The 27,888-nt window shown below is 43.0% G+C and overlaps 2 protein-coding genes across 5 annotated transcripts in view; both read left to right on the plus strand.

The window, feature by feature from the left end:
- The first annotated feature begins 407 nt into the window (after window positions 1–407).
- UBXN2A (UBX domain protein 2A) lies at window positions 408–18,380 on the plus strand. Of its 3 annotated transcripts, NM_001396845.1 has the most exons (8): window positions 408–479; window positions 1,042–1,234; window positions 2,992–3,044; window positions 4,426–4,561; window positions 6,171–6,280; window positions 7,792–7,932; window positions 13,172–13,336; window positions 15,991–18,380. In NM_001396845.1, the coding sequence occupies exons 3-8, from the start codon at window positions 3,013–3,015 to the stop codon at window positions 16,277–16,279; spliced, it is 873 nt and encodes a 290-aa protein (NP_001383774.1). In that variant the 5' UTR covers window positions 408–479; window positions 1,042–1,234; window positions 2,992–3,012; the 3' UTR covers window positions 16,280–18,380. The 3 variants fall into 3 exon arrangements, with proteins under 3 accessions (NP_001383774.1, NP_001026265.2, XP_015140463.2); NM_001031094.2 differs by lacking the exon at window positions 1,042–1,234; XM_015284977.4 differs by lacking the exons at window positions 408–479; window positions 1,042–1,234 and adding an exon at window positions 671–847 and having other exon boundaries at window positions 15,991–17,454.
- Window positions 18,381–20,428: 2,048 nt separating this feature from the next.
- MFSD2B (major facilitator superfamily domain containing 2B) overlaps window positions 20,429–27,888 on the plus strand; it is a 32,686-nt gene continuing 25,226 nt past the window's right edge. The window contains exons 1-2 of one of the 2 annotated variants that reach the window (XM_426214.8): window positions 20,429–20,507; window positions 25,481–25,597. In XM_426214.8, the coding sequence (XP_426214.6) occupies window positions 20,463–20,507; window positions 25,481–25,597 (162 nt within the window). In that variant the 5' untranslated portion in view covers window positions 20,429–20,462. The remainder of the gene's footprint in view (window positions 20,508–25,480; window positions 25,598–27,888) is intronic. The other variant, XM_046939389.1, reaches the window with a different exon arrangement.

Below are 27,888 nucleotides of genomic sequence, written 5' to 3' on the forward strand. Positions count from 1 at the left end.
TTAAGGCCAACTGCCTTCAAGTGGCTTAGTGTGATGTAACGTACAGCAGCATGAAGTGGAATAAACTCAGCTGCCAGGGGTCAGGTGTCACTGCCTCCGAGATTGAGCATCTCATTTCACTCACAGCTTTGAAAAACATGAGTTTAGCTGTTACGCTTAAGGGACTGCACAGCACGTCAAGAAAACACCGGCTGACCTTTGCTTTTAGAATTATCATCGATCGCGCTTCACTCACGCTAGATTTCCGATCAATTAACGCGAATTAGGAACGAAGCGAGGGAATTTGGGTCCCAAACGCACTTTTCAACATGGCGGCCCTACACCGCCTCCTCTGTGGGCGGGGCGCAGCCCTCCCCGCCCGGCCCGGCCCGGCAGTGGGTGTCCGGGCCGCTCGTGGCCGCGCGTGCGCAGTGGAGCGCGGGACAGTGAGGACTTGGTGCGCTGCGGAGGCCGCGGGCGGTGCTGCGCTGCGGGGCCGGGTGAGTTGGTGCGGGGAGCCGGGAGAGTGGGTCCTACCGAGCCGGCAGCCTCTCGGCTCCGAGCGGGACTTGAACTTAGCTCGGTGCCGTGCCCGAGGCGGGCGGGCCGGTACCGGCCCCTTCCCCGCTCCCTGCCTCAGCGCGGGGTTACCTCATCGGCTCTAAAAATAGCTCCCGCGCGGGCTGCCCTTGGGGGTAGGTCGGGGTTCGGGGGAGCGAAGGGGAAGGCGCTGCTGGAGGGTTTCCACGTTTCTTTTCGATATACGCGGAGCTGCGTTGCTGGCTGGCTGGGGATCTTGGAGCCGTGTTTACCTGAGGGTGTCGGGTTGGCGCACTTCGCGCTCTCCCTCCGTGCCCGTCTTTCCTGTGTAAGTTGCTCCCTGTCGCGGCGCTGGGCTGCGCTCAGCCGCGTCCTTCATTTCTGGGCGCTGCGCTAACAGCGCGTTCAGCTTTCGGCTGGAGAAGTTCTGCTTCTGCCAAAGTTAGCCGGCGAGCTTTCCTATGGGCACCGCTGGGAGGCTGGCAGCCCCGGGTTCCCCTTGATTTTGTTTAATTTCCGCAGCTGGAAGCTCAGCTCTGCGATACGTTTGTCACAAAAGGCGTACCGAAGCTCGCAGCGCTGTGGGTGACGTGTGGGCACGTCTCTGTGAGAAGTTGGCAGGATGGAGCCGCTTCCTCCGCAGCGCCCCGGGTTCGGCTGGTCGCTGTGCCCCAGTGGCTCCTTGCTCGTGACCACCAACACGACATATTAGCACGTATGTTTCTTCTGAGTGCAACCCAACACCTTCTAAAGGCTGTTGAGCTTCAGTGGGAGCGGCGACTTTCACAGCTGAGCGGTTCTGAATGCTGCTGGTGAGGGCTGGAGGCCAGTCCTGTGCGGCACGAGAAATCCTCTGAGCTCCCTCATTGTGCCGTGTGTCAGCAGCTCTGCTGACTGCTCACATTGAAATCAACAGAAGCAGGCACTTCGAGGTGGCTCCGGGGCAAATGATACACACAAACACAAATGTCATCCAAGAAATACTTAGCTACGTTAAAAGTTAATTTGAGAGGAGCTGATGAATGTAAATATATTAAACATTCTTGTTATACTGGTTACCGAAAGTTCCTGCTTTGCAGGGCAGGTGCAAAGTTCCAAGAGAGGCAATCACATACACTCACAAGGTTGCAATGTCCCAGCACAGGTTTGGCTAGCTGTAATTTTCTGGCTGTGAGGAGAAAAATAAGCTGTACCACATCTTATGTGACATGTCAGAGGTATTCAAAGTGTAGTTCTCTGACGTAGCTTATAGCGGAAGCAGGTAATCTGAAGGCTGCCTGAACTTTCTCATAGTAACACAGAGTGAATCTGGTTGTTATGAGTGTTTTCTGAAGGCTCACATACATTTCAACTGGAAGCGTGTTGCAGAGTTTTGAGATGAAGGAACATCAATGTCAGCATCCCCAGAAGAACATGAATTAGTACTGAACTGAAAGCTTAACTTTTGGGTTTTTTTTTTAATCATTTCAGTGAATGTTGTGTCCCCTAATATCTTCATCTTATGCTAAGTTAGAAGGTTGGATCATTTTAAGTTTACTTCAGTCTTGCTGTACATGGTTTTTTTTTCCTAGGAGCATATGGGCTGTTGCTGCTTAGTTTGATGTTGATGTCTGTGCACAATATGATGACTTAGTCCTAATCCTGCCAGGAGCAGAGCATCATCTGTGTAACCCGTGTCCAGAAATATTTAAACAATTGCTGTTTAAAACCTGTGTCCTTCTGGAGGCTTGTTTAATTTTAGGGTGGTTTTGGGGGTCTCTAGCTTTTTGTGACTCTCTGTAACCTCTCCTCAGAGAGCCCAGAAGATTGGTATGGCATTCTTGATTTCTTTTGACTTGGCAAACTAATCCTTATTCAGTACATCCGAATCCAGGATTTTCTTTCCAACTGGGTGATAGACTGGAAATGATAACGCACATGATGCAGATCTTTGAGAGCTGCACAAATAAGTTGAGGTATGGTAGGAAGAGGAACCTGACAAATCTTGCGCCTTTGGGTAATGTGCTCTATTGAAGTGAAGGTCATCGGAGTGCCTGCAGTGGCAGTGCAGTTTTCCTGTGACTGCCTCATAGCATTGCCAAGAATTGAGGGGATTTTAAGTCACACTGATGAGAGAAGGAATGTGATCTCCTTTTCCTCAGCTAGTGTGGCTGTGGATGTGTATTTGCATTTCACATGATTACTGTGAAATTGATTTCTCTACATTTAAGTGAGAATAGTTTTCGTTTAGAAGGTCTGAAAGCGATGTTTGGTTCATGTGTCATCAAATTAAAAAGTGGGGGAAACAAGGAACCATCTGGAGACTTGGGGCAGGTGGGGTGGGAAGGTTCAGCTTTCTGGTTAAACTCACTTCCGACACAGGAGAAACTTAAAGAGCATTTCAGCTTCAGAAGTAGGCAGGACTGCCAGGCATATCGTCTGCTGTTGTCTGTGTGGGTTTTGTTTTGTTAATTGTTCTCTCTTCATAATTAGGAGGAGCCTCAGGATGAAAACATGGACAATATCAAAACTGTGAAGGAAGAATGGTAGGTTCTCATCTCCCCTTGCTGTTTGCTTTTTCCTTTCTATTAGTGTTCCTTTGTCCTATCAGGACTTTTTAAACTTTCTGTTAAACTTCAGAATTCAATTCCAGGTTTCTTCTGCTGTATCCTCTGTTCCATATATACTGAAGTTTCAAAAAAAACAACAACAAACAAACAGATTTTTTGCTTGAAGATTTCTCACATACCCAGAGTGTTTCCTAGATGCGAGAAGTAGCATAAATATTTTACTTAAAATAGAAAGACAGGGTCATAGTTTGCTTACTCACTGTGTACTTTGACATTTAGTATGGAGGTGTTCAGTTTTCCAGTTATGCTTGTGAGATAAAACATAGTTATGGCCTCAGATAGTGCTCCAAGTTTGTTTTGTTCTCTTAGGAAAGCAGAAGTGGTTACAGTATGCTTCTGAAGTCTTTCTTAACGTCACTGAGTTTTTCTTTACTTAACTACATGAATCCTTAGGGATTCTTACTGTTGCACAGAAGCACTGCAAACAGTAATTCCTTTTAATGCAAATGTAGCTCATTACTGTTCAAGTAAGCATTGCTCTCCTTGAATTTATTGCATAGTTTTACATAAAGCTGGATGTTTTTCAAGAGCTACGTTTTTTTCCTGAATTACTTAAAATAGACTTCTGAATCTCCAGTTGAAATGACTCCTGCCATGTTTACCAAAACCTGCATAATCCTCTTAGTATGCAAAGAATCCAAACTGCAAGATAATCGTTCATTCACCTTGCATATATCTGCATTTTGATTGGTCAAAATCTAACTGAAACAGCTGTTACGTATACAATGTTCTATAAAAAGATGTGGCTGATGCTTCTCTTTTTAATACTTTGGCAGTCTCCAAGGTATTAAAATCTTCTCTTGTGTCTCTTCATTGTGGTGCAAACACTTGTTCTTCAGTTTCTTCATGTACTTCCAAGGACAGGAATGGTGCATCTGTGGTGGTGATGGGAACAGGCAGTAAATACTAGGGCAATTTTCCTGTATGTGGCTTTTAAAACTGAAGTCACTGAAGCCTGTATCACGGCAGTGCTTTAAAGATCTTTCGTTGGTGTCAGTGGTCTGAGTTAGAGATGTGGATGCATTCCTTGCTCTGCTGCCACGTTTAGAATTTTTTCATATATGAGACCACCTTTTCTATTGTCATTTTTTAATTTGTGCTTCTGAAGTGCAAATAATAGCAGTTAGAGGTTCCTGAAGCTCTTCCTGAAAAAGGCACAATACAAAGCTGACCTGATGTTTTCTAACAACCAAGTAAGCTGGTGCAGGAGAGCGCATCTTTTGGTACAGAACTTGTCGGATGACTTGTCTTCTGTGCTGTCTGGAACATCTTTGTTACTTATGCCTTTGTTCTGCAGGATGTGTAAGTCAAGAACTGGTGACCAGATTTTGAATGGTACAGAACAAAACCATGACTATTTTGTCGATAACCTTTTTGAAGAAGCTCAGAAGATCGGTGCGATATGCATGTCTCCAACTACAGTCAAGAACCAGGTAGGTGTTGATGAAAAAAATGCTAGTTTAACATAATAGTACTCCAGGAATACTCCAGAGAACGAATGCAAGAAGTTCAGCAGTCTTATCCAATACACCTGTAGGTAAATGCGTGCAGAAGTCAGATAGCAGTAGGAATAATCTGCCATCTCTGGCTGAACCAGGCCTATAATTCTGTGCTTCTGACACCTAAAAATCACTACAAAACTGTTCTAGAACTTAGCTCATGCACTTCTCATTAATTGCTAGAGAGAGAGAGCTTGTAATTAGATGCAAGGAGTGACAACTGCCATTTCGGGGAAGGTTTTTTAAGAGTTGTGGCCTTTCTACAAAGAAATAATCCAGATTTTTTGCTTACTCCTTTTATATAGTTGTGGTGGTAGTGGGATGCTTAGGATGGCTTTATATGTTCTGTCCTTTTCATATATTTCTGTTGCTCCCAAAGATTGGTGGATGAGAAGCTGGACATGAGCCAGCAGTGTGTGCTTGCAGCCCAGAAGGCCAGCTGTATCCTGGGCCCCATTAAAAAAGGGGTGGCCAGCAGGGAGAGGGAGGTGATTGTCCCCCTCCACTCAGCTCTTGTGAGGCCCTGTCTGGTGTACTGCATTCAGGCCTGGGACCCCCAGCAGGGGGGTCCCAGGAAGGACGTGGAGCTTTTGGTGGGTCCAGAGGAGGGTCACAAAGATGATCAGAGGGCTGGAACAGCTCTCCTATGAGGAAAGTTTGAGGGAAGTGGGCTTGTTCAGTTTAGAGAAGAGAAGGCTCCGAGGAGACCTCATTGTGGCCTTCAAATACTTGAAGGGAGTGTATAAACAGGAGGGGGGGGATGACTGTTTATGAGAGTGGATAGTGATAGGACAAGAGGGGAATGGTTTTAAACTGAGACAGGGGATGTTTAGGTTAGATCTTAGGAGGAAGTTTTTCACCCAGAGGGTGGTGACGCACTGAACAGGTTGCCCAAGGAGGCTGTGGATGCCCCATCCCTGAAGGCATTCAAGGCCAGGCTGGATTTGGCTCTGGGCAGCCTGGTCTGCTGGTTGGCGACCCTGCACGTAGCAGAGGGGTTGAAACAACTCAAAGATGATCTTTGAGATCCTTTTCAACCCAGGCCATTCTATGATTCTGTGATTGGGAGAGGCTAAAGAAAAAGCCACATTCAACAGAAAACATTAGGGAGAGATCTGGGGAGAGCACCCCTAGAAATTATATTCATAGATCCCCACCTGGGCAAGGGGAGAAAAGGAGAGTGGGGAGCAATACTTGAACCCTGGCTTCTGAAAGTGTCCCATGGCAGTACTGGTTTCTTCCAGGTTTGTTGTGTTGGTTTTTTTTTTTTTTTTTACTGCTTAATAGGAGGAGTGTTTTTGACCAAAGAAAGCATAATGATTGGAGTGAGGTTTACTTGTAACTCTGATTGACAGAAGATGCTTAGAAATCTCGCTTCCCCCTTGCAGTCACTCTACCTGTCAAAGACAGGGTCAAAACACACTACACTGAGTCTTAGTATTTTTAGTCCATGCACTGGGTGGTTTAAAATCATAGGGTACTGTTGGTTACATTAAGCTAGTTTTAAATTAGTGTTAAATTGAAAATTGTTCTTTCTCTCCAGGTTGATGTGATCATTAAACTTTGGAAAAATGGGTTTACAGTAAATGATGGTGAACTTAGAAGCTACACTGATGTTGGAAATCAGCAGTTCTTGGACTCCGTTAAAAAAGGGTGAGGAAGTTTTGTGTTCCTTATCTGCCTGAGTTAACATGCTTAGGATAGCAGTTTGCTCATGCTCTAAATTTTTGGCATTGCTTCACTACAGTAGCCCTGCAGGAGCGTAATCTGCTGACTCTGTCATTTCCTGCCATGCCAATGACTTCTCACGTCCACAAGTTTCACATACTGCAACTGAAAGCAGTTGTACAGTTGCTGATGGAGTAGATAAAAGTGAGTGTTGGTAGGAGGCACGGCAGACACAGAATGAAATAAAAAGGAAGTCATCGTGCCCAGTAATAGCCACTGCTCAAATGGTACTTCTGCTGACAGTCTCAGTGTGCAAGTGGTTAAGCATGTCTGGTTTGATGGTCTTTGTTTTCCTTTTATTGATGGAAAGCCTTTGGTGGGCGCAGTTGCTGCATTGTAATACCAGGAAGCTTCAATCAGCCTTCAATTGCGGTCATCTTCCCTTGTACAAACTTACTATTTCACTCACTCGTGTGTGTATATAGTGATCTTACTTTTATCCAACTACTGAAATTGAGCATGCTGTAATGATTTCTGCCAGTGTTTGATGCAGTCTTACTTTAAAATAGCAGATTGAACATAGGAAGCAGTGTGATTTGAGCCTTTCACTTGTCTGTTTCTGCATCTCATACAAATAGGAGGAAGAAAATTTTGCACAGTATTTTATAACTCATTTTCATGTATGTGAAATAATTACGCCATTCTATTTTTCATCTCTTCTGTGCTTTATAAGCCCATAAAAAGCACTAATTTTACATTTTACCTTATATGTGTCACTTGCATTGGTTGTAATAGCAGTTGACCGCATTGTTAAAGCCCTCTTTGTTTGTGTAAGTCGAAAGTTTACCAGCTCCCTTTCTCTGTTTGCTCATGTAGATGCTAAGTAACTACCACGTGGTTCCTGCATAATTGGTGATGGTGTGGTAGCACTGAGCACCACCCAGAAATGCGGCCTCTGCATCAGAACCCCAAGACAAAGGCGTTGGGTTCTGCTTGAGGCAAATAAAGCATTGCTGAGTGATGTTACTGCACTAAAGACTGTAGCTATTAGCGATCTAATTTCTTAAAGCTGAGTTTCTTGTTTACCAGTAATTAAACACATTGTTTCTAAACTCAATCTTTCTCATTAAAAAGTTGATCGTTGGGTTTTTTTGGTCTTTTATCCCCATAAGTTACAAAAAAATTGAACCTGCCATGTACTGCTGCAGTAATATTAAACTCTCTGCATGTTGTACTTTGGTGTGGTAACTACTGGGTGAATTTCAGTATCACTCAGTGAACTGCATTGTCTTTTTCTGTTGTTCAAGTTGTATTTAATTTGCAGCTCAAAAACTTGGAGTTATTTGCATATCATGCAGTTAGTATGATTATTAATAAATTATGTACTTCTTTAAAGCATGATCTTTACAAGAGTAAACAGAGCTGGTATTAATCATTAATGTGTTTTGTATACTGCAACAGTATAGTAATTCTTCTTCTGATGTATTTTTCTTAAGGGAACTGCCTTTTGAGCTACAGAAAGTATTTGAGAAGGAGGAGGTAGATGTGAAGGTGGAAGACAAAAAAGATGAGTTGTATCTGTCATCAAAAAAGCCAATATTTCATCCCTTTTCTGGGCACGGTTACAGATTAGGAAGGTGAGTAACTTGATGTAGTCTGTGATTGAATAGCTGAAGGAAGTGTATGTATGGTAAGGGATTATATAATTCAGATTGGAGGCTACCTCTAGGGAGTTCTCTAATCCAGGCTCCCACGTGAAACAGGCTCGTGAGTGGGGACAGATGAGATTCCTCAGGGCTTTATCCAGCTGGGCCTTGAAATTCTGCAAGGATGGAGGCTGTGAAACCTGATTCAGTGACCTGACCTCATGAGGGGAAAAAAGATTTTCCTTTTACCCAATCTGAACTTGCCATGTTTCAATTTATATTCACCATGTAGAGCCTGATAACCTCCTGTAGGTACTGGCAGGTTGCTGCTAGGGCCCCCAGTACCATTTCTCCCCCAGGCTGAACAAACCCGCCTTCTCCATCCTCTCCTCCCAAGGTAAATGCTGCAGCCCAAGCACATCTTTGTGGCTCTCCATGGAACTCCTTCTGGTTTATCAATATTTTTCCTCTGTTGGTCTTTTATCAGGGACCAAATTTGAGTTCAGTAATTAGGTGTGCCTAATGAGTGCTGTGTAGGGGATTATCAGCTCCAACAATCTGCTGGCTGGGGTCCTGCTAACGCAGCCAGGAGTTTAATGACTGTCTTTGCTCAGAATTTAATTTAATAATAAAAGCTTTGCTGTTAAAGGTTAATGTACAGTACTTTCTATGAGAGAAGGAGAACGTGAGTGTTGGAGCTGAAGAAGAGAATATTTTGTATTCTGTTGAAGTTCTTCAGTGTTTAACTATGTGTTCATTGCAGTTAGATGTCCCACTCATTCTTTCCTTTCTTCTGTGTGAGTGGGTAGAGATAACCAGCACAAAAACTGGACTTGGTTTATGATCATACAGCATTTTGGAAATCCTTTGTACAGGGGCAAGCCAGGAGTTCACCTGTATAAGTCTCTGCAGCTTTAGCTTACTTCTGCTGAATCATCTTACACGTATTCTTGTCACATAAGATTTACGTGCATGAAAAAGACTACTTCAGCCTTGGGAATGAAACACAGTGACCAGGAACCTACAGGAAGCCTTCAGTGGTGGGCCTGCTTAGTGACCTGCAGGCTGTGATTAGTAGGCTGTGCTGAAGCCTGAAGTGAAAAAGCTTGTTCTGATGCAGTGTTTGCTGTTCAGGCTCAGCACTCAAGCTGAGGAGAAGCATCAGCTGGGTAGAAAGGGGTGAGGCTGGGGGAGAAGGTGGTAATGGGCAGAATAAAAGGCTGATGTGGCAAAGAGCGAGTGGTTTCAGGGTGCATTAGAGAAGCAAGCATCTTTTATCACTTTCATCCGTCTCAGTAGCACAGGCTATTCATTCAATTTCTGTATGCTTGGGTTGATAGGGAAGAACTTCCCTTGAGAGGTGGATCAGAAATGCCTCAAGTTTCACTTTTGGTAGCACTGAAATCCTGAGCGGGGGTCAAGAACTTAATTGTATTTCATCTACCAGTAGGCATGTATATAACGGAAGCAGAAAGATCTTCAGCGTGCTGGGTTTCTGCTGCTAAGCAGGGCTAAGTGGCAGGTTGTTCAGTTGCTTGTCGTGCTCTGTCATGCCTACAGCAAGTAATGATCTGGCTTCCCAGTAGGCACGTTAGGTTCTGGAAACATGCTATTCTGTGAATTTCGCTTGAGTGGTTTTGCACACTGAGACATCCCACAACTTGCTCAGCAATTTCGTTCTGTATGAACAGGATAGAATGCACCCTCCTGCTGTTGCTAGTCTATTCAGTGCTGTGGTATCAGAATGTTTTCTTTCAAGATGACTAAATGTTTTTTGCTGGTGTTGGAAACATGAGCCGTGAGTGTTTCGTAAACTGGTCCTCGCTTCCTGATGTTAATAAATGTTCATTGCATCCATATGCTACTCGGAGATACATATGTTGTGGTTTAACCCAGCAGTCAGCTCAGCACCACACAGTCATTTGCTCACTACCCCTCCCTCTCAGTGAGTTGGGGAAAGAATCGGGAGGAAAAAGTTTTTATCTCAACCTGCAATTTCTTCTGTTTGCTAAGACAGAAAAGGAAGAGAGAAATGATATCAGTGGTAATGGCAAATGTTTACATTTACAAAACAAGTGATGCACAATGCAATTGCTCACCACACACCAACTGATGCGCAGCCAGTCCCTGAGAAGCAGCTGCCCCCCCACCCCCCAGCCAACTTCTTAAAGTTTTATACTTTTTTATATGATGTCATCTGATATGGAAGATCCCTTTGGCCCTTTGATCCCTTGGATCAGCTGTCCCGGTTCTGTCCCCTACCAGCTCCCTGTGTCCCCTCATTCACTTCCCTGTGGCAGGACGGTAGGAGAAGCTGAAACATCCTTGGCCCTGTGTAACCACTGATGAGCAACAAATGAAACATGGATGTGTTATCAACATTGTTTTTCTCCTAAAGCCAAAACATAGCATCATAGCAGATGCTATGCAGAAAATTAACTCTGTCCCAGATGAAGCAAGGTCAGTATAATAAGGTTAAAGCTGTAGAACTCCCTTTACACAGTTGTATTTGTGTGTTTAATTAAAAGAGAGAGAGACAGATGACTGAATGGTTTACTTAGCTTCTGACCTGTTTATCGGTTAAACTTCTTAATAGTCTCTGTAGATTTTTCTGCTAATGTTCCCAGGTGAATGAATTACACGAGTGGCTGCATTCTGTAGTCCCAATAGAAGTTGGTCTGTTGACCACCTCATTAAAATTTGTTTGGGGGGAAAAATAAAGGAACTAGAACTGTTTTCATTTGTTGGTTATTGTTAATGCAACCCAAATGAGTTTGATCCTCTCCATGTATGTTGTACAGGAGAAACAAAGACAGACTTTTCCAGTATGTGTTAGGTACCTGCATAACTAATGGATATATTCTGGTTTATTTAGCCATGCTCAGGTTCATTTAATAGCTTGACTCTAGGAAGATTTGCAGCTAAAAATCTCTATTAAGTTTAACAAGGTATTTTAAAGACAGCCTTAGAAAAAAACCTTAGCCATACTGTTGACTGAAATCACTTGTAGCAAAATGGATTCGCTGTATAGCGTTATTAGGGTAAAAGTGTGCTTCAAGCTTCTTCACCATTAGTCTGAGTAAGCACAATACTTAAAGAGAAAAAGCCCAGTATTTGAAAAATTGCCTGGAGACTCTTGTGTCTCTTCAATCTTTGTAAGGTTATCAAAGGAAGACGTAAAAGGAATAATGATGATGGTTTGATGTCAGACTAATAAAACTTACATTTTTGGTTTGTGGCTTTAGTCAGAGCTCCCACCACTAGATGGCTTTATCTGTTAGTTCTACAGGAGCAAATTTAAGTATAGAAATGCTTTAGAACTCGATGAATAGAGTTCTTCTAACTTTCTCTTGCAGCTTAGTTTAATGTGTTGCCTTCAGTTTTGCATATGCTTGCTCTTAAAGACTCATCTCCAATGCTACTACAAAGTCCTGAGATGTGGAAAGAGGAAAGAGGTGGTTTGAGAACAGCATTAGATTTGTATATATGTGAGATAGTTGTCTGAACTACAACTGTAGCTGATGGGACTAAAATGTGTCTGGATTAGCTTGGGCAGAACTGCACAGTTGGTTAGCTCTCCAGCATCCACTCTACTGGAGACAGCTGGCTCACATGTGACTGCTTACATGTCAGTGTCTGAGCTCTCAACTGGACTGCACTATCAAGCAGGCAGAGAAAGCTGATCACTGCTGGACTTAAGTATGTCATACACTTTATTTTTGTTTTTATTTCCATTGCCAAGATTGTTTAACTTTATCTTGCTGGTGCTTAAGGGTGTTTTTTTTCCACATCTGGACTGCAGCTAGGGTTTATTGTGTCTTGAGGTCAAGCATGGCGAGAAGCTGGGTGTGAGATAAGTACATCAATAGGGGCTGATGGATGGTAGTAAGTCACCTGTACTTGGACTGCAACCAGAATGTTTTACAGATGCACATCTTGAAATCTCTTGGTTCCTAATTCTTGCACCTCAGATGGTTCCTCTCTGTTGCATTCAGTTGTAGTGAGCATCTCTCATCACTTGAGAATGAGATTCCTTAATTCTTTATTTTTTTTGGTCAAGTTTCAGTGGGAGAAATCAAAAGTGCCTCTACGGGCTGATAGCCTGGGAGGCAGAGCACTTACCTGGGCATGAGTGGTAAACAATTCTTGAAATGCTTCAGAGGACTCTATTAACTTCAGTGTGTCAAATCGGTGGACATCTTTGTTTTTAATGAAAAATGAGCTGTGGCTTTTCTGCTTTATGATTAAACGAACACAATACAAGAACATAAGGATGCTGTTTGTCTGCAAAGCAGATGCGCTATTGTTAAGAACTGTTGTTCTATTGTTTAGTGACTTCTCCCTCAAGAAATAATAGGTGATTTTTTGTGTGTGTGCATAGCGAGCTTTGTCTGAAACCACTGTGAAGCACTCATGTAGTCAGTAACCACTCCAGAGCTCAAAAGAAATGGGAACTCCTTAAGTCACTGCTATGGTTTTGCAAGCAAACATCTGCTTATATTTACGTGTGCTGAGGATGTGCCCATTGGATCAGGCTTTAGTGGTGACTTACACAATACATATTGAACAAGCTTGCTCCTGAAAGAAGTAGTAAGCTCTAGATGTTTCAGAACCAGTATTTGTGCATACACTTGAACTGAAGCCTTCTGTCAAGCCATTTTATGGATGTTTCTTTGCCCTTATGGTACACTGAGCTGTTGAAAGTGCTTTGCAAATCAAAATCTAAGTGTTGTATGCATAAGCCTGGGTTTCCACACTAAATCAATTTCTCTAAAGAGCATCTCTAAACTGAAAGAAGTGATGCTGGAGTCTAAATCAAGGCTAACAGCTTTCAGTTAAACTGAATTACTGTAATCACATTGAGTATGCAAATTCAAACTTGAGCCCCCTATAGTTTCACCTGTGTGATTAGAATACAAAAATACATGAAGAATCTCTCATGTGTGCTTTAATCCTTTGACATGTAAGTTCCCTACCGTCTTGTAAAATGTTCACTGCAGACAAACAAATTCTTTAGCACATTGAAGACTTACAGATGGAATTCTTAGCATAGTTTTCTGGGGTTTTTTTTTTGTTGTTGTTGTTTTTTAAATGATATCAAATCCAATGACCTTTTCTTATTATTTTTGAAGTCAGCAGTGCTCTCTGACACAGGGCAGAGAGCTCCAGAAGAGACCTTGGACAAAGGTTCAAACTTACGGGAAGTCATAACTTTGGCTTCTTTTTTCAGCGCTACTCCAAGGATAATCTCTAAAGCAAGAGAGGATCATCAAGGAGCTGCTGATAAAAGATGCCTTCCTGTAGTACCCTTAAATGACTTGGAGCCTATCACTAACATCCAGATCTGGTTAGCGGATGGGGAGAGGATAATTCAGAAATTCAACGTTTCCCACAGGTAACGCTGTTATTTGTGCTTGCATCTGAATTTATTTGTGCTATAACTGCATGTATAATACGTCCAATATCTGTAACTCATCTACCTCCCCAGTTCACTTAATGTTGCATTGCTCTTTGGCTCTATCTACTATCTTCTTCAAATTTTTTTGAGAAAATTCATCATTTTTTAGCTAACAAGTGAGAGGAGTGTGACAGAAATGTGAGCTGATGTTACCAGTCAGCTTGTAACTGAGTGTAAATCGAAGTCCATTGAGGAAACTTGGAGGTTTTTAGGTTAGTGGAAGTTAAGGTGTATGAATTGCTCATTGCTGGAGGAAACAGTTAAGTGGATTTATGCAGCTTTTACGATGACAAGTCTCTTACAGAATGACTACATCTGGGGCAAATTGCTTATTCAGAAGAAAAACCTGCTAGTTGTTGAGCAGACAGCAGCACAGATGTTGAGTTTCAGAAAATCCACTTGTATCTCTTCCAGCTTGTAAAAGGAAGCGGAGGATGTGACTTTGATTTGAGCCAGAGGAACATCCAGGGAGGGCCAAAGTTAAGCAGGCGAGCTTATTCACCTGCATGTCTGTCCTGTCAACATGGATAGAATAGAATGCATCCAGTGTGCCTCATTCTTAATTATTACAAATTCCAGTTCCCAAAGAGGCTTATAAATGGGGATAAAGTCAGAAGGTGTCAGCAGAGCAGACGTATGAAGAAACCTTGAGAAAGTAGGATTAATGGCTTAACATTAAATTTTAGAACTGCTGTCTTCAGGGACCTTTCTCCAATTTGTAATTTGCTGCCACAGTACTACACAGTCATGTCATATGCAAAGGTTACATTGCCTGTATTTCTCTGTGAATCAGTTTAAAGTGATCATAGGTTTTAACACAACCCAGGCTGCGGTCAAGATAAACTGTAAATAGCAGGCTGCCCGGAGAGATTTTGGAGTCTCCTTCTCTGGACATACTCAAAACCCCCTCTGGATGCTTTCCTGTGCAACCTACTGTAGGGAACCTGCTTTAGCAGAAGGTTGGACTGGCTGATGTCCAGAGGTGTTATTCCTATCCCAACCATTCTGTGATTATGACTGGTCAGAAGAAGAGCTCAGGTGTTTAACGTGTACTAATTTATTACTCTTAGCAGCCCAAGTTATGATGCAAAATGTTGTGATGTACTGCTGAAAGATCAATTGCTATTTTAATTGTAAGCTCCCAAACGAAGGTTTTCTCTTTGTTATTCCAAGTTTAACAGGTTTAAGTATATTAAGAAGTTTTTTTTTCTTTGTGATAAATAGTATTATTTACAACTGTGAAGTACTTCAACAGGAGAAAAAAATCCGATAAGCAGAACAACACCGTTGCTAATATGATGCTCTTTTTGGAAGATTTTAATAAATACTGCTTTGTAACATATCTTCCTGCCACAAGATCAGCAAGTTGATGCTGTATCTGATATGTCTGTATGACTTAAATAGCATAGAATCCACTTAGGGTGCTGAAGCTAAGCATTATGAGTGCATGTATAGCAGTCCTTTCAGTGGAGAAGCAGGAAATCTAATGTTTGTTAAATTGCTGTAGTGTATTGCAGTGTCTAGGTAAATTGATTACTCTTACCTTTTTGCGGAGGGAATATGTGGGTGTATAGCCTAAATAGAGGCTTGTTCATCCCAAAGCACGTAGCTGATAGCTAATCACCTGCGTTGCTGTTGGAATTCAATTAACCTTGGATATAATGCTTGTAGGCACCTATAAAATATCCAACCAAAACTTAAAGTCTACTCAAGATTTTTCAGGCTGTATAGAACAAGCACTGTCTGTTAACTGAGGCCAGGATGTCCAGAATTAGTTGCTGGCTGTATCTATCCCACTAAGTATGGGTAAGACATGGAATTCGGTCACCTGTGCTGCTAAACTGTTAGAATGGCTTTATCTCAAGCCAACTAGCACTATCCCAGACCATATGCAGGCTCATTCAACAGTTAGTCCAAATCACAGGTGATTCCCAGCAGGTAGTAAACGCCATGGGCTACCCTGGGCATGGGGGAGAGGAAGAATGAGTTTAATGATTTGCCATGAAATACACTCTGCTAGTTGGGCTCAGGATCAGAGAATTAATACTGTGTTTAGTCCTCTGGTACAAATGTATCCTGTCACCTTGATTTACTCATTACATTTGTCAGTTCTTACTTGTTCCTGCAAAACCTGTGTCTTGTTTACCCTTGAAAGATTCTTTCCACCCTAGCAGGCATCTTGAATTTATTAGTTGTGCCTACTTTGGTAGACAGAAGCTATTTTTAGACCTAATTAACTTGTTATCCAGGCAATCTTTGCAAATTAGGCTTTTTCTTTTATGGTTCTGCTGCATATACCGTACACTAAAGGCCTCCTTATTCTAGCTCTTGGCTATGGAAACTTCAGGTAGAGCTCCACCAGCTGGTTAAGAAATAGCAGATTTGTGTAACAACTGTCAGTGAGCCATGGTGAAGCATTTGAGTCCTTTTGCTCTCAAGTGAACCAGGCACTTAAGGATTCCTATTTCTCCATTTGTATGCCATCAGCCATTATGTCTCATTCTGCTCTTGAGGTGGCTTTGTGTTGTGTTTGTGTTCTGTGCTGGGACTAGAGCACTCTGATGCTGAGTCTTCTCTTTTTTTCTCCTCAGAATAAGCCATGTCAGAGACTTCATAACAAAGTATCAAGGATCAGAGGGAGGTGTTCCCTTCATGCTGACTACTTCGCTGCCCTTTCGAGAACTGCAAGATGAGACGCTCACACTACAGGAAGCAAAGTTGCAAAATGCTGTTGTTGTTCAGAGACTTCGGAAAACAACCGAACCTTTTAGACTGTTAGCAATGAAAGCTCCTGATGACGACTGTAAAACTGCTGCTACACCTAATGGACGGCTCAAGAATGAGCAAAAAAATGCTATGAAAAGCACAAGTTCAAATTAGTTTATTACTGACTGAAAGCTACACACAGGCAGAACTAGACAAAATGTAATCAGCAATATCTGGATGCACTACCATTCTTACCTAGTGTGATCTTAGAGAGCAAATGTGTGCTGTGCTGTAATCTGCTGTAACAAAAATATTTTCAACTAATTTTGGTGATCAGAGCCTGGCTGAATAATGCAGCAGAGGTAACTGTACGGCAGGGATTGTCCTTATGATTTCCTTGGCTTTGCTAGCATGTTCTTCAATGAGTATACTTAGGTAGAATGGTACTCTGAGACTTAATTACTACTGGTAACACATTTTAGGGGAAAAAAAATATTTATTTTTGCACTTTAGATTAAAGAGAAACTGAACTGGTTGACTTAATTTATACTTCAATATAAATTGCTCCAGTTTCCCTTTGTGTTTTAGTAACAGGCAATAGATGCTGCAGGGAAGTTCACATTTGAACTCCTCGAAGTATTTTGAAAATCATTGTAAGTATCATTAGTATTTAACTTCATCACGAGATCCGCAGTGTGAATGTCCTATTAAGTCTTCACATGATGGTAGGTGCATGTGTAAGAAGATTGAAATTAGCTAGCATGGTGCATACTGGATATGAAGTGCCTCAAAGTAAGCTCTGAAGGAATCGTTACTCCTAGTGGTTGAAGTGTTTTCTGTCTCTCATGTTCTGCTACAGATGTCTTACAGACAGGGTGATGTTAGACTGCCTGGCTCACTAGGATAGAGATCTGCTTTTAGCCTCGTCACAGAGAAACTTCACTTTTTCTGCAGTTTGCCAAGAGGCTGTAGTGGCTTAGGAGGACACAGTTGTTTTTGTACTACATATCTGTCTCTGTCCTGAACTAGCCATCTGATGAGATGTCAACTGCATGTAGACAAACTTCAAAGATATCTAAAATCCATATTTGAAAATCGCGACTTCTTCTCCACTCTTCCACTCCCTTTCCATCCAAATTCTATTTTTTTTTTGTCCTTGTATTTTGGCGTAAGATTTATACCCAACCATCCCATGTTTTGCTAAAGGAGAACATTAAGGACTAAATATATATATTTTGTACTGGTTGTGTTAAATCACACATGGGTTTGTGTATGGAACTAGAGTCTCTTGGTAAAGACTTTCTTGGGGTCTTCAATAAATGCTGACTAGTTTGTGCTACCTACACAAATGGGTGATTGTCAGAGTTGAATTTCTTTTGCATGGTTAAAGATAACTTTGGGCTTCTCTGTTCTTGTTTTGTATAGAAAATTATTTAATTGAGATGACTTGAATTTTTTCTAAAAGTCCTGTTACTTCATGCTAAGGATGCACTTATTTCATTTACAGGAATGTAAAACTGTCAATTTTGTTTCAGAATCTCTCTCACAGTCACAGTATGGCTGAGGTTGGCAGGGGCCTCACAGGGTCTGTCTGATCCAACCAGAGGAACTCAGAGAACTCAAAGCAGAACACCCAGCACCACATCCAGGTGGCTCTTAAGAGATCTCCAGGGAGATTCCACAGCCTCCCTGGGCAACTTTGCATGTGCTGAAGCACTGAGAAGTACATTTGAGGACAGTCAAATCAAAGTCAACTGCACAAATAACTGCTCAGTGTATTCAAAAAGTGAATATCTGAAAGCTATGCAGCCTGGTATGCACTGTTTTCAGTGCTGTGGACTTGACGGGTTTATATCATTCAGGTTTGTGTAGCAAATTATACAACTGAATTTTGTTTTCTCTTCCATTCTCTCCTCTGTTACATGTGAAGCCTGCCTGATCTCTAGTGGTAGGAAAAAATATCCAGACAAATCCCTTGATAAAACTGAAGAGACACGTCACCTACGGGCATATATTCTACCCTTAGCTTGCAGGGCTTCCTGGACAGTGGCTTTTATTCATCAGTGCTTTTGGATTTGTCTTAATGGAAAACCAAATATTGGAGAAACACACATTTGATTGTGAACACAGTTATTCTTACCTAAAAAGATTAATGTAACCTCGAAGTAGCAGTACACTGTTCCTGCGTTTACAGTGGAAATTAAATGAAAAGATTATGAAATGTTTATGTAAGATGGAATTTAAAAGGAGGAAATACAGTGTTGAGATAGGTAAAGTTGTTTTGCTTGTTGTCAGATTATATTTTTGGAAAGGAGCTTAGTATTTCAACATTGATTCGTTCCTGGTACTAATGTTTTAAGAGATCAGGTTGATTGATTCTGTCTGGCTATACAGTGTGCTTTCCAACTGTTTCCAGCTTCGGTAGACTTCAGTGTGTTTGCAGTTTGAAGTATTGCAAAAATTGGAAGGATCTTATTTACAGAATCATAGAATCATGGAATGGCCTGGGCTGAAAAGGACCGCAATGATCATCTGGTTTCAACCTCCTCTGCTATGTGCAGGGTCGCCAACCAGTAGACCAGGCTGCCCAGAGCCACATCCAGCCTGGCCTTGAATCCTTCCAGGGATGGGGCATCCACAGCCTCCTTGGGCAACCTGTTCCAGTGTTGGGAACAGAATGGGAGCAGATCTCTCAGAAGTCAGGATTAGTGCAGTCAGCACCATTTTATATTAGACTAGAAAGTACCTTTGGGGGGGGGAAACAACCAACTGTGTTTGGGTAACATTTCCTAACTGAGAGAAAATGTTTGGAGTGAATACAGAGCTATTTTAAATCTAACTGGTTGTGGTCAATTTGTGAAGACTGATGAGGCTGTATAGATACTACAGGCAGCTCATCTGTTGCTCAGTGCTGTAGATACCCATTGTGCTGTGGTCAGAAAGAGGAAATATCTAGTTTTTCCTTTGTGAAGTATGTAAATGTAGCTAACAAAGATTTAGTGTATTTTGGCTATAGTGTCTGAAATGAAAGTGAAGGACCTACATGTTGAGTTTGAATACTAAGCATTCCGAAGTTAAAGATGTTCCAACTTGCATCTAGCTTAGACTTTGTTCCAAAAATACCACGTTGGGATAAGGTACTGAGCAGACCAGCATCTATCCTCAGCCCTTAAGGACATTTTGGAGTCTAAATGCTTTATTCTTTTGACGTGAAACCTGCTAACTTATAGCCTGGATTGATGAGCTGAGTCCAATGGGATGGAGTTCAGCAAGACCAAGTACTGGGTAGTGCATTTCGGTTGCAAAAACTCCATGCATCATTACAGGCTTGGAGCAGAGTGGCTGGCAAGCTGCCTGGAGGAGAAGACTGTGGAGGTATTAGCTGACAGACAACTGAATGTAAGCCAGCAGTGTGCTCAGGTGGAGAAGGCCAAAGGCATCCTGTCTTGTATGAGAAACAGTGTAGTTAGCAGGACCAGGGTGGTAATGATCCTTCTGGATCTGCACTGTTCACAGGAACGGACTGATGGTTGGATCTTATGGGCCTTTCCAACCTTAATGATTCAATGAACTTGTGTTAAAGCCATGGTTTCAACTTTATGCTGAAGGCCCATACTAAAAACAACTGTAGTGTCATGCTGGAATGATTGGTTTTTAATTCTTTCTTCCTTTCAGAGTTTTGCTATGTGGTTGGGATGGTTCTTGTTACCCGCCATGGGGTAACATTACCCGTGGGGAAATGCTGCATGTACAGGTTAGTCACTGCCTTCACAAGATGCGCCAATGCTTGTTGGTGTGTTTAAACCCTCTTTTCCTGTTTGTCAAATAATTCGTCGTTGAAATGCTCCTCTTTTCTTGACGTGGACTCGCTCGCTGGGTGAAGCGGTGCTGCTGGTGAACTTCTACTGCCTAAATTAAGACAGCAGCCGTCGTACTCCACTGTCTCCACCGTGGCTGAGGAGTTGGGTGCCCGCTCCCCTCACGCAGAGCGGCGCCGGGGCAAAGCGGGGGAGCGGCGCGGGGCTCTGAGGGGAGCGGCGGGGCGGGCTCGGGGCGGCCTTTGCCGCGGGCGCTCCCGCTGGCCAGCGGCTTCGGGTAGAGTAAAGCCGCAGTTTCACCTCACGGGGCAGGGCGAGCGCGTGTGTGAGGGCATGGTGGGGCGGAGGGGCTCCCGCGGTCCTCGCGGGGAATGCCTTCCTCAAACGTGGAGGGCAGCGATAGCATGCTCCTCCTGCTTTGCTCCTTACGGGCGCGGCGGGCGGGAGGGGAAGGGCGTCGCCCGGGCTGCCCCTTCTCCTCTCCGCCCCCCCGCCCCGGGCGCGCAGGTGTCGGACGGGGGTGTGCTGTCCGCAGTACCATGGCGGAGGCTGCGAGGGACAGCCCGGAGCGCCCGGCGGAGGAGGTAAGCGGCTTCCCGGGGGGAAGGCGGTCGCTGGGGGTCCCGAGGCGCCCCTCGGTGCGCTGCCAGGGTGGTGCTTTTCGTCCTCGGTGCGAAGGGAGTGGCACGTCGGGGGGGGGGGTTCGGGGCTGCCTGTCTCAGTGAGAGACCTGAAGGATGAAGTTCTTCCTTCTACCTCTAATGCATTCCCTCAAAGTGAAGGCACAACTCTTGGTATCCCATTTGGTGGCTGGAGAAAGCACATTCACGCCCTGCGGCTGTCCCTCTGTCCCGCCACATGTGGCTGTAGCAGGAGAGAGCTGTAAGTGCGCTGAACTCCTCAGGCAGCCGTTCCCCATCGGTGCTGTAGGTGTGAGGCAGTCCCAGCGCTGCCATCCACCCCCGGTGCTCGAGGGGCCAGAAGCGAGGGGTAGCGGAAGGGTGAGTGCAGCCCCCTGTGTGCCTTTGGGCCGTCAGGTAAACCTGGGTGCTTTAAAACAGTGTGAGGTGCACTCAAACCATGGGGCTCATCAGCATAGGATGCTTCGGGGTGTGTCCAGTTTTGGCATGAATTTAGGGGTTTACAAAACATGTGGGGAAGATTCACAGAAGAAACAAAGATAAAACACCTCTGGCTCACACAGCCCCTTGGCTCTGCACTGTTGGCAGCTGAAAGAGTGTCACAGAAACCTACTGCTGCATCCAGCCTTGGTATGCCCTTCCCAGTCATCCGCAGCTGAGCCCCGTTCCTGCTATTTCCTCTGCTCAGGGGTGTGCTGATCACAGAATGCTTTGGGTTGGAAGAGACCTTAAAGATCGTCCATTTCCAACCCTTGCCACAGGCAGGGTTGCCACTAAATCAAGCATTGGATCAGGTTGATGATGTCCCTCACAAAGCAAAGAGGGGCTTCCAGACAGCTGACATGAAAGCTTAGGGATCCCACCTGTCACAGTGACACTCCTGCTTTTAAGAGGACGTTGTCCGGTCACTCACAGAACAGCAGCTTTGACTATTAAAACTATGTTGAGAGAAAAGCTGACTCAAAGGCTTCTCCTCATTAGCTGCACTGTCGCTGTTTCTCTGATAAAGCTGCATTTATCTGGGACTTCCAGGCTTTGCTCTTTCTTCTTGTTACTCTTAAGTTACATGTTGCCTTGCTTCTGGACAGAACAGATAAAGAATAGCTTAGGACCACGTGCCTGCAGCAGACCTTTGTGCCCCTAATGTTCATGAAATGTCTTCACACCACTGCAAAGTGTTGTTTTCAATGTGATTAAGACCTTCTTTTTTTTTTCCTAACATAAATAAGATGATCTGTTATGCTATTCAATTCCCATTCTGTTGGGGAACGGAAAATGTAAAGCAGCGAAAATGGTTTCACTCACAAAAGAATTAAAAATAAAGGAGCTACAGTGCATTACTTACTCTGCAACTTACTCTATTCATAGAGCAATACCAAATTTATCACCTATTACGCTGTCTTGGTTTACCTTGAAACAAAGTGAACTTTGGTATAACTGGGGCACGTACAAAATTTTCATGTTAATCTGAAAATAGAAAATAATGTACCTTAATATCACCTTCCTTTCTCTTACCTCCTACCCCATCCTCTCACCTTCCTTCCAAAACTTGTAGCAGCAATTGGGTGTTGGTGTAATTTGTATTCAGCTGTGTTCTCACAGCAGAATTTTGGGTACAATCCCTTTGTATTTTGCCCCTTGGCTGATGCTCACACATTCAGCTCTCTGTTTTCAGGAGTACTTTAAGCTTACAAGCAAACTTACACAGGTGAAAAAGCTTTCACCAGCTTTTGCATAAATCAATTTCTGTTGCTCAAGGTGGCAATGCAGCAGGGACTTTGATCATCAGAGTAACAGAGAAAACCTACCTCAGCTGCTCACAGCCAGGCTGCTGGTTGCTATCACTGCACAGGTGCCATTTCAACCTTCTCATCCTTTGAGAGGTAACGGCCTTAAGCTGCACCAGGGGAGTGTTAGGTTGGGTATTAAGAACCTTTTTTCTCCAAAAGAGTGGTAATGCAGTGGCACAGCTGCCCAAGGAGGTGGTGGGGTCACCATCCCTGGGGGTGTTCCAGAAGTGGGAAGATGAGGCACTGAGGGACATGGGCAGTGGACATGGTGGGGTGGGTTGGGTTTGGACTGTGTGAGGTTTTTTTCCAACCTGAACAATTATATGATTCTCAAGACAATTTCTGGCACCATGTGATCCCAGCAAAGGTTTGGGAGGCTTATTCACCAAGATCCTGTCACATTTTTCTAGTCTTAACTGTTGGGCCCGAAAGTTAGAAGGAATAATTTCACTTCACAGGTTCAGAGACTCCCACAGAGACTTTATTCCTACAAGTACCTCAAAAATATTGAGGTCAAAAACATAGTGATAGGATCATAGAATCTCAAGGTTGGAAAGGACCTACAAGATCATCTAGTCCAACCATCCTCCCATCACCATTTCTACCACAAGCCACTAAACCATATCTCGTAGCTCCTCATCCAGACGCCTCTTGAACACTGCCAGGGACGGCGACTCCACCACCTCCCTGGGCAGGCCATTCCAGCGCCTGACCACTCTCTGAGGGAAAAAGCTTTTCCTTATGTCTAACCTAAACCTCCTCTGGTACTACTTGTGGCCATTTCCTCAGGCCTGGGAGAAGAGGCCAAACCCCTCCTCATCACAACCTCCCTTCAGGAAGTTGTAGAGTGTAATGTGGTCTCCTCTGAGCCTCCTCTTCTCCAGAACAACCCGAGCTCCTTCAGCCATGCCTCATACGGCCTGTTCACCAGGCCACTCACCAGTTTCATTGCCCTTCTCTGGACACACTCCAGGGCCTCGATGTCTTTCTTGTAGTGAGGGGCCCAAAACTGAGCACAATACTCGAGGTGCAGCCTCACCAGTGCTGAGTACAGGGGGATGATTACCTCCCTGCTCCTGCTGGCCACACTATTTCTAATGCAGGCCAGGATGGCACTGGCCCTCTTGGCCACCTGGGCGCACTGTCGGCTCATGTTCAGCTGAGTATGAACCAACACCCCGAGGTCCCTTTCCTCTTCACAGTCATCCAGCCACTCAGCCCCAAGCCTATAGCCTGCATGGGGTTACTGTGGCCAATAATGATTACAGTAAAACTTAAACAGGAGTTTGAGTAACTGTTTGAATGATTATTTGCAGAAGGGGGTACCGGGCAGCAAGTTTAAAATGAGCGAAGTTCCCTTCACAGTACGTGTCACTCACATGTAGGTGTTCTGTCATGTGTATAGGTTGCTCCGAAAATAATGCCTCCTATTTATTCCCATGGAAATGACAGCAGCTACAAAGAGCACAATAGCACTATTTGATAGAGCACGTTCTCAGCTACAAAACGCTATTTTTCAATATAGTCACCACCATTTGCGTTTTCACCAGCCATGAACAATCTGCGCCACTGGATGTAATCTGCTGTCACCACTACTTGAAATGCATCACCTGCCATCTCCCTGAGCTGATATCTACTGTTTGGTCTCCACAACCATTCAGCAAGCATTGGTTAATGTCAGTGGGTGCCATTTTTTCCACACAGAGGGACTGAAGTCCACACCTTTGCTTCATACACACTTCCACATCAGGTGGTATTCTGTCAGGCTGCTCCTCTCCTGCCATCACCAATCTGGAGTAAAAGCAAGGCCTGCTCACACCCACTCAGATAAAACAGTTCAAAGGAGAACAATTAGATGATGAGAGGCCCTGTCTGGAAGTCTAAAACTTATCAAAACTCTATTATGTAGTGAAGATGATGGTGCTAAGTACATTTTATAACATTCAGAAGTAAGGTAATGCATCCGAATATTATTAACGTTTGGGATCTCATTACCATATCTCTATTTTTATCCTGATCTAATGAAAGAATTTAGGGCTTGTGTATTCAGTTCAGAGACATAGCAGAGGCAAGATTAACATTGCTGCTCTCCTGGCTTCTCCTGACAGAAGTCTTTAAGAGGGGATGGAATATGGGTGAAACTTCTCAACACTTTGGTTGGATGTGTTGTCCCTACAAAGGGAATACAGGACTAATAGAGTCACTGTCTTCTGATACTTTGAGTTTCATATAATTAAATTAATTCTGAGATATTTTTAAAAGCTTTCCAGTATTTTTCACTAGTGGAAAGCACAGCATTCTTCATTAGAATTTCTATTAGACTGTACATATTTTGTCTTTTAATTAAGAATTTTAAACCTTCTTTACAACTTTTATCATACCCTTATTTGTCAGTTTGGTTAAAGAATATTCTTGAATGCTTATGGTACTTTTCAAACACATCAAAATGCAACTGAAAGGGCACGGTTTCTTTATTATGTCAATTTTCATTGGTTAAAAAAAAAAGAAAGACGATACAGAATCAGGTTTTTCTGCAAGAGTCTCACCAGGAACCTGTGGCAAATTGAGGAAGGAATGGGACACAAATCTTTGGAATATATTCAGCCTGCCTTTGACTGTAGAAATTTTCCACCTCTTTGAATGTCGTCTAATGATGATGGTAAGAAAGCACATACCAATTATCGTGGAAAGCACATACCAAGACTCATACAGGAGATTATTTTAAAAGGAAAAAAAAAAATTAAAGGAAAGATTGTGGTGTTTTTAATATCTGAATTGAACGCTCCGGGCCACATCCATTTTGTTTCTTCTTGCTTGTAAACAGGTTCCTTTTTAATAGCTAATGAGAAGCAGGTAGGCAAACCCAGATACCATTGTAGGAAAACCATAGTTTGTTTTAAGATGCTGAATTAAGGAGCAAAACTGTTAAAAAACAAACAAACAAACAAAAAAGAATGAGCATTCCAATGATGGTAGGAGTTTAGGGCATATGGCTTTGTTAATGGAATACCAATGAAGCAAATATATGATTTTGGTATTAGCCTCAGACTTTAATGTTTGGATTTCTGTAGTTTTTATGTGTGTACCTTGGTCTTCTCATCAGTTGTTCCATTTGGTCTTGTACAGGAACACAGGCTGTCAGTTTGCAGCAAGTTATGCTATGCCATAGGAGGTATCCCGAATCAAGTGGCAGGGAGTGCAGCTTCCTTCTCTCTGCAGATCTACCTGCTGGATATCGCCCGTGTAAGTAGCACAAGAGACCTTTACAGACTGTAGATCTACCTCAGCTCTGATGTCATTTACAATGTCTCTAGAACTATGAAGTGTAAATTAGGCAATAATGCTTTTAAATTTTCCTCTTAGCCGAGCCTTTAGCTGTTCAGCATCCTGGAAGCTGAATAAACTTCTTTGGAAACATTCTTTATTTTCACTAGTTTCCTTCCTGCCTTGAGGTGGCCAACATTTTTATGATTATTAATTATTCTTAGCAAAGAAAGCTGAGTGATCCTTCCTGAAGGTTCTCTGCCATCAGTTTGTGCAGAAGCAGACCTGGTGAAACAAAGCAGTAGGAGTCATCCCATTCATATGACTTTCAGCTGCTCCAGCTAGATTCTGGGACATCAGGGAAACAAATAAAATGGTTCTATAAGCATTTTTTGATTGGTTTGAATGGTCTTGTATGGCTTCACAGTAACAAGGTAACACAGATAAAGGTTCATAGCATAGAAGAAAAGACTTTTAGGGAGATGAGGCCAACTTGCAGGGACTGTGAGAAAGCTGTGGCTTAAACTGTCATAGATTTCAGCACAAATACCAAAGCTTGTGCTTAATGGTTTTCCTTTAGAAGTTTAATATCAGAAGCTGAGGTTATAAAGGAAAAACTAAATCCTGTGAGTTGCTTAATGCAATTGGCCACAGAATAAGATTGGCATGTAAAACAGATCTCAAATGTCTGGTTGAGGCTGAATTCACAGGATTTGGAAAGTGGGCCAGATTTGGACAGCAGTGTCACATATGTCACGTGTATGCTGTGGAGACTAAGGACAGCTGAATGTGGAAGAAGTAACTTCCTGGAGATGCAGCAGGAGGTGGATGCAGCTCTGACCTCTCTTGATTTTTACTTACATCGAGGACGGGAGTACAAGCCCTTGGAGATGATGAAGCAGGAACTGGATGAGAAAGGCACTAATATGACTTTCCTAGCATGCTTATAAATACTGGAATTTACCCATCCTCTGCCAATCACAGAAACTGGAAATTCTAGAAGCTAGAGAACTTCTGTTTATTTGTGTTTGTGTGCAGTGTTCAGGAAGCTGGGGTCCCATTCTCAAATCTCTGGATACCACCTAAAAACAACATAATTATTTTTGTTAACAAACTTCTACTGAAAACCAATAATTTTGCTCAACATTTGTAATTATGCTTTTATTACCTCATTAAGAGCCTGAATTATTAAAACCTTGCTGGTTTAGTTTGTTCTATGAAGTAATTCTTCATAGAATTTTTTTCAAGACCAGATCAAGAGCTTCCTAAGTCTTTTTTTCCCACATATTTCCAGGGGAGAATATGCCATTTTATAGGCAATACCTGAATTTAAATCTTACCCACTTAGAAGGCAGATCTGCTACAGCTCTTTATGGGAGATTGTGCATAAAACTTCATATGTAATCTGGGTGCCTTCTGAGAAAATTACATTTGTATTCACTTTCTGTAGCTTACACTTTTTTCCATTTCAATTCCACGTTCCACCTAAATTACCTGTATAAACTACAGGTTTGTAACTGCAAGCCACACAGAATCCTTGAATCAAATTACTAGAAAACACTAAAACCTCTAATATTAGGATACTGGTCTTCATTCCTTTTGAGATGGATGAATAGAACAAGAGGAAATGGCTTCAAGCTTAAGGAGAGTAGATCTAGGTTGGACTTCGGGAAGAAGTCTTTTACAGTGAGGGTGGTGAAGCACCAGAACAGGTTGCCCAGATGGATAATCTATCCATAGAGACTTTCAAGGCCAGCCTGGACCAGGCCCTGGGCAACTTGGTCTAGCTGTGGTGTCCCTGTTCATTGCAGGGGAGTTAGACTAGATGGACTTCAGAGATCCCTTCCAACTCTAAGAATTCTATGAATTTAGCATGTTTTATCTTGTTCTGTATTATCACTTAAGTTTAGGGGCTATAGAATGCAGCTAAGGGACTCATAAGACCCTAAAGGGGTGAAAACAGAGACACCGTGGTAAGACTCAACTCTCCATATGAGAGATTTTAATTTTCATCAAGGCTTTCTTCCGCCTCTGTTTATTTAGTATCTACTTCTTTTCTGTCTATTCACTTTATCTAAACAAAACACCGATGAAAAATTCACCTCATTTGAAACTTTATGACTGTATATCCTTCATCAGTGCAGTATTTCATCCACTGTATCTTTCTGACTCATTGCTCTTTTGTTCTTTTGGCTATAGGAGGGCAAAAGGGAAAAATAAATACATTGCCCAGGCTAAACTGTAATTCTATACATGCACTTAATTATGAT

This window comes from Gallus gallus, chromosome 3 (genome assembly GCF_016699485.2).
Source record: "Gallus gallus isolate bGalGal1 chromosome 3, bGalGal1.mat.broiler.GRCg7b, whole genome shotgun sequence".
Lineage (NCBI taxonomy): Eukaryota > Metazoa > Chordata > Aves > Galliformes > Phasianidae > Gallus > Gallus gallus.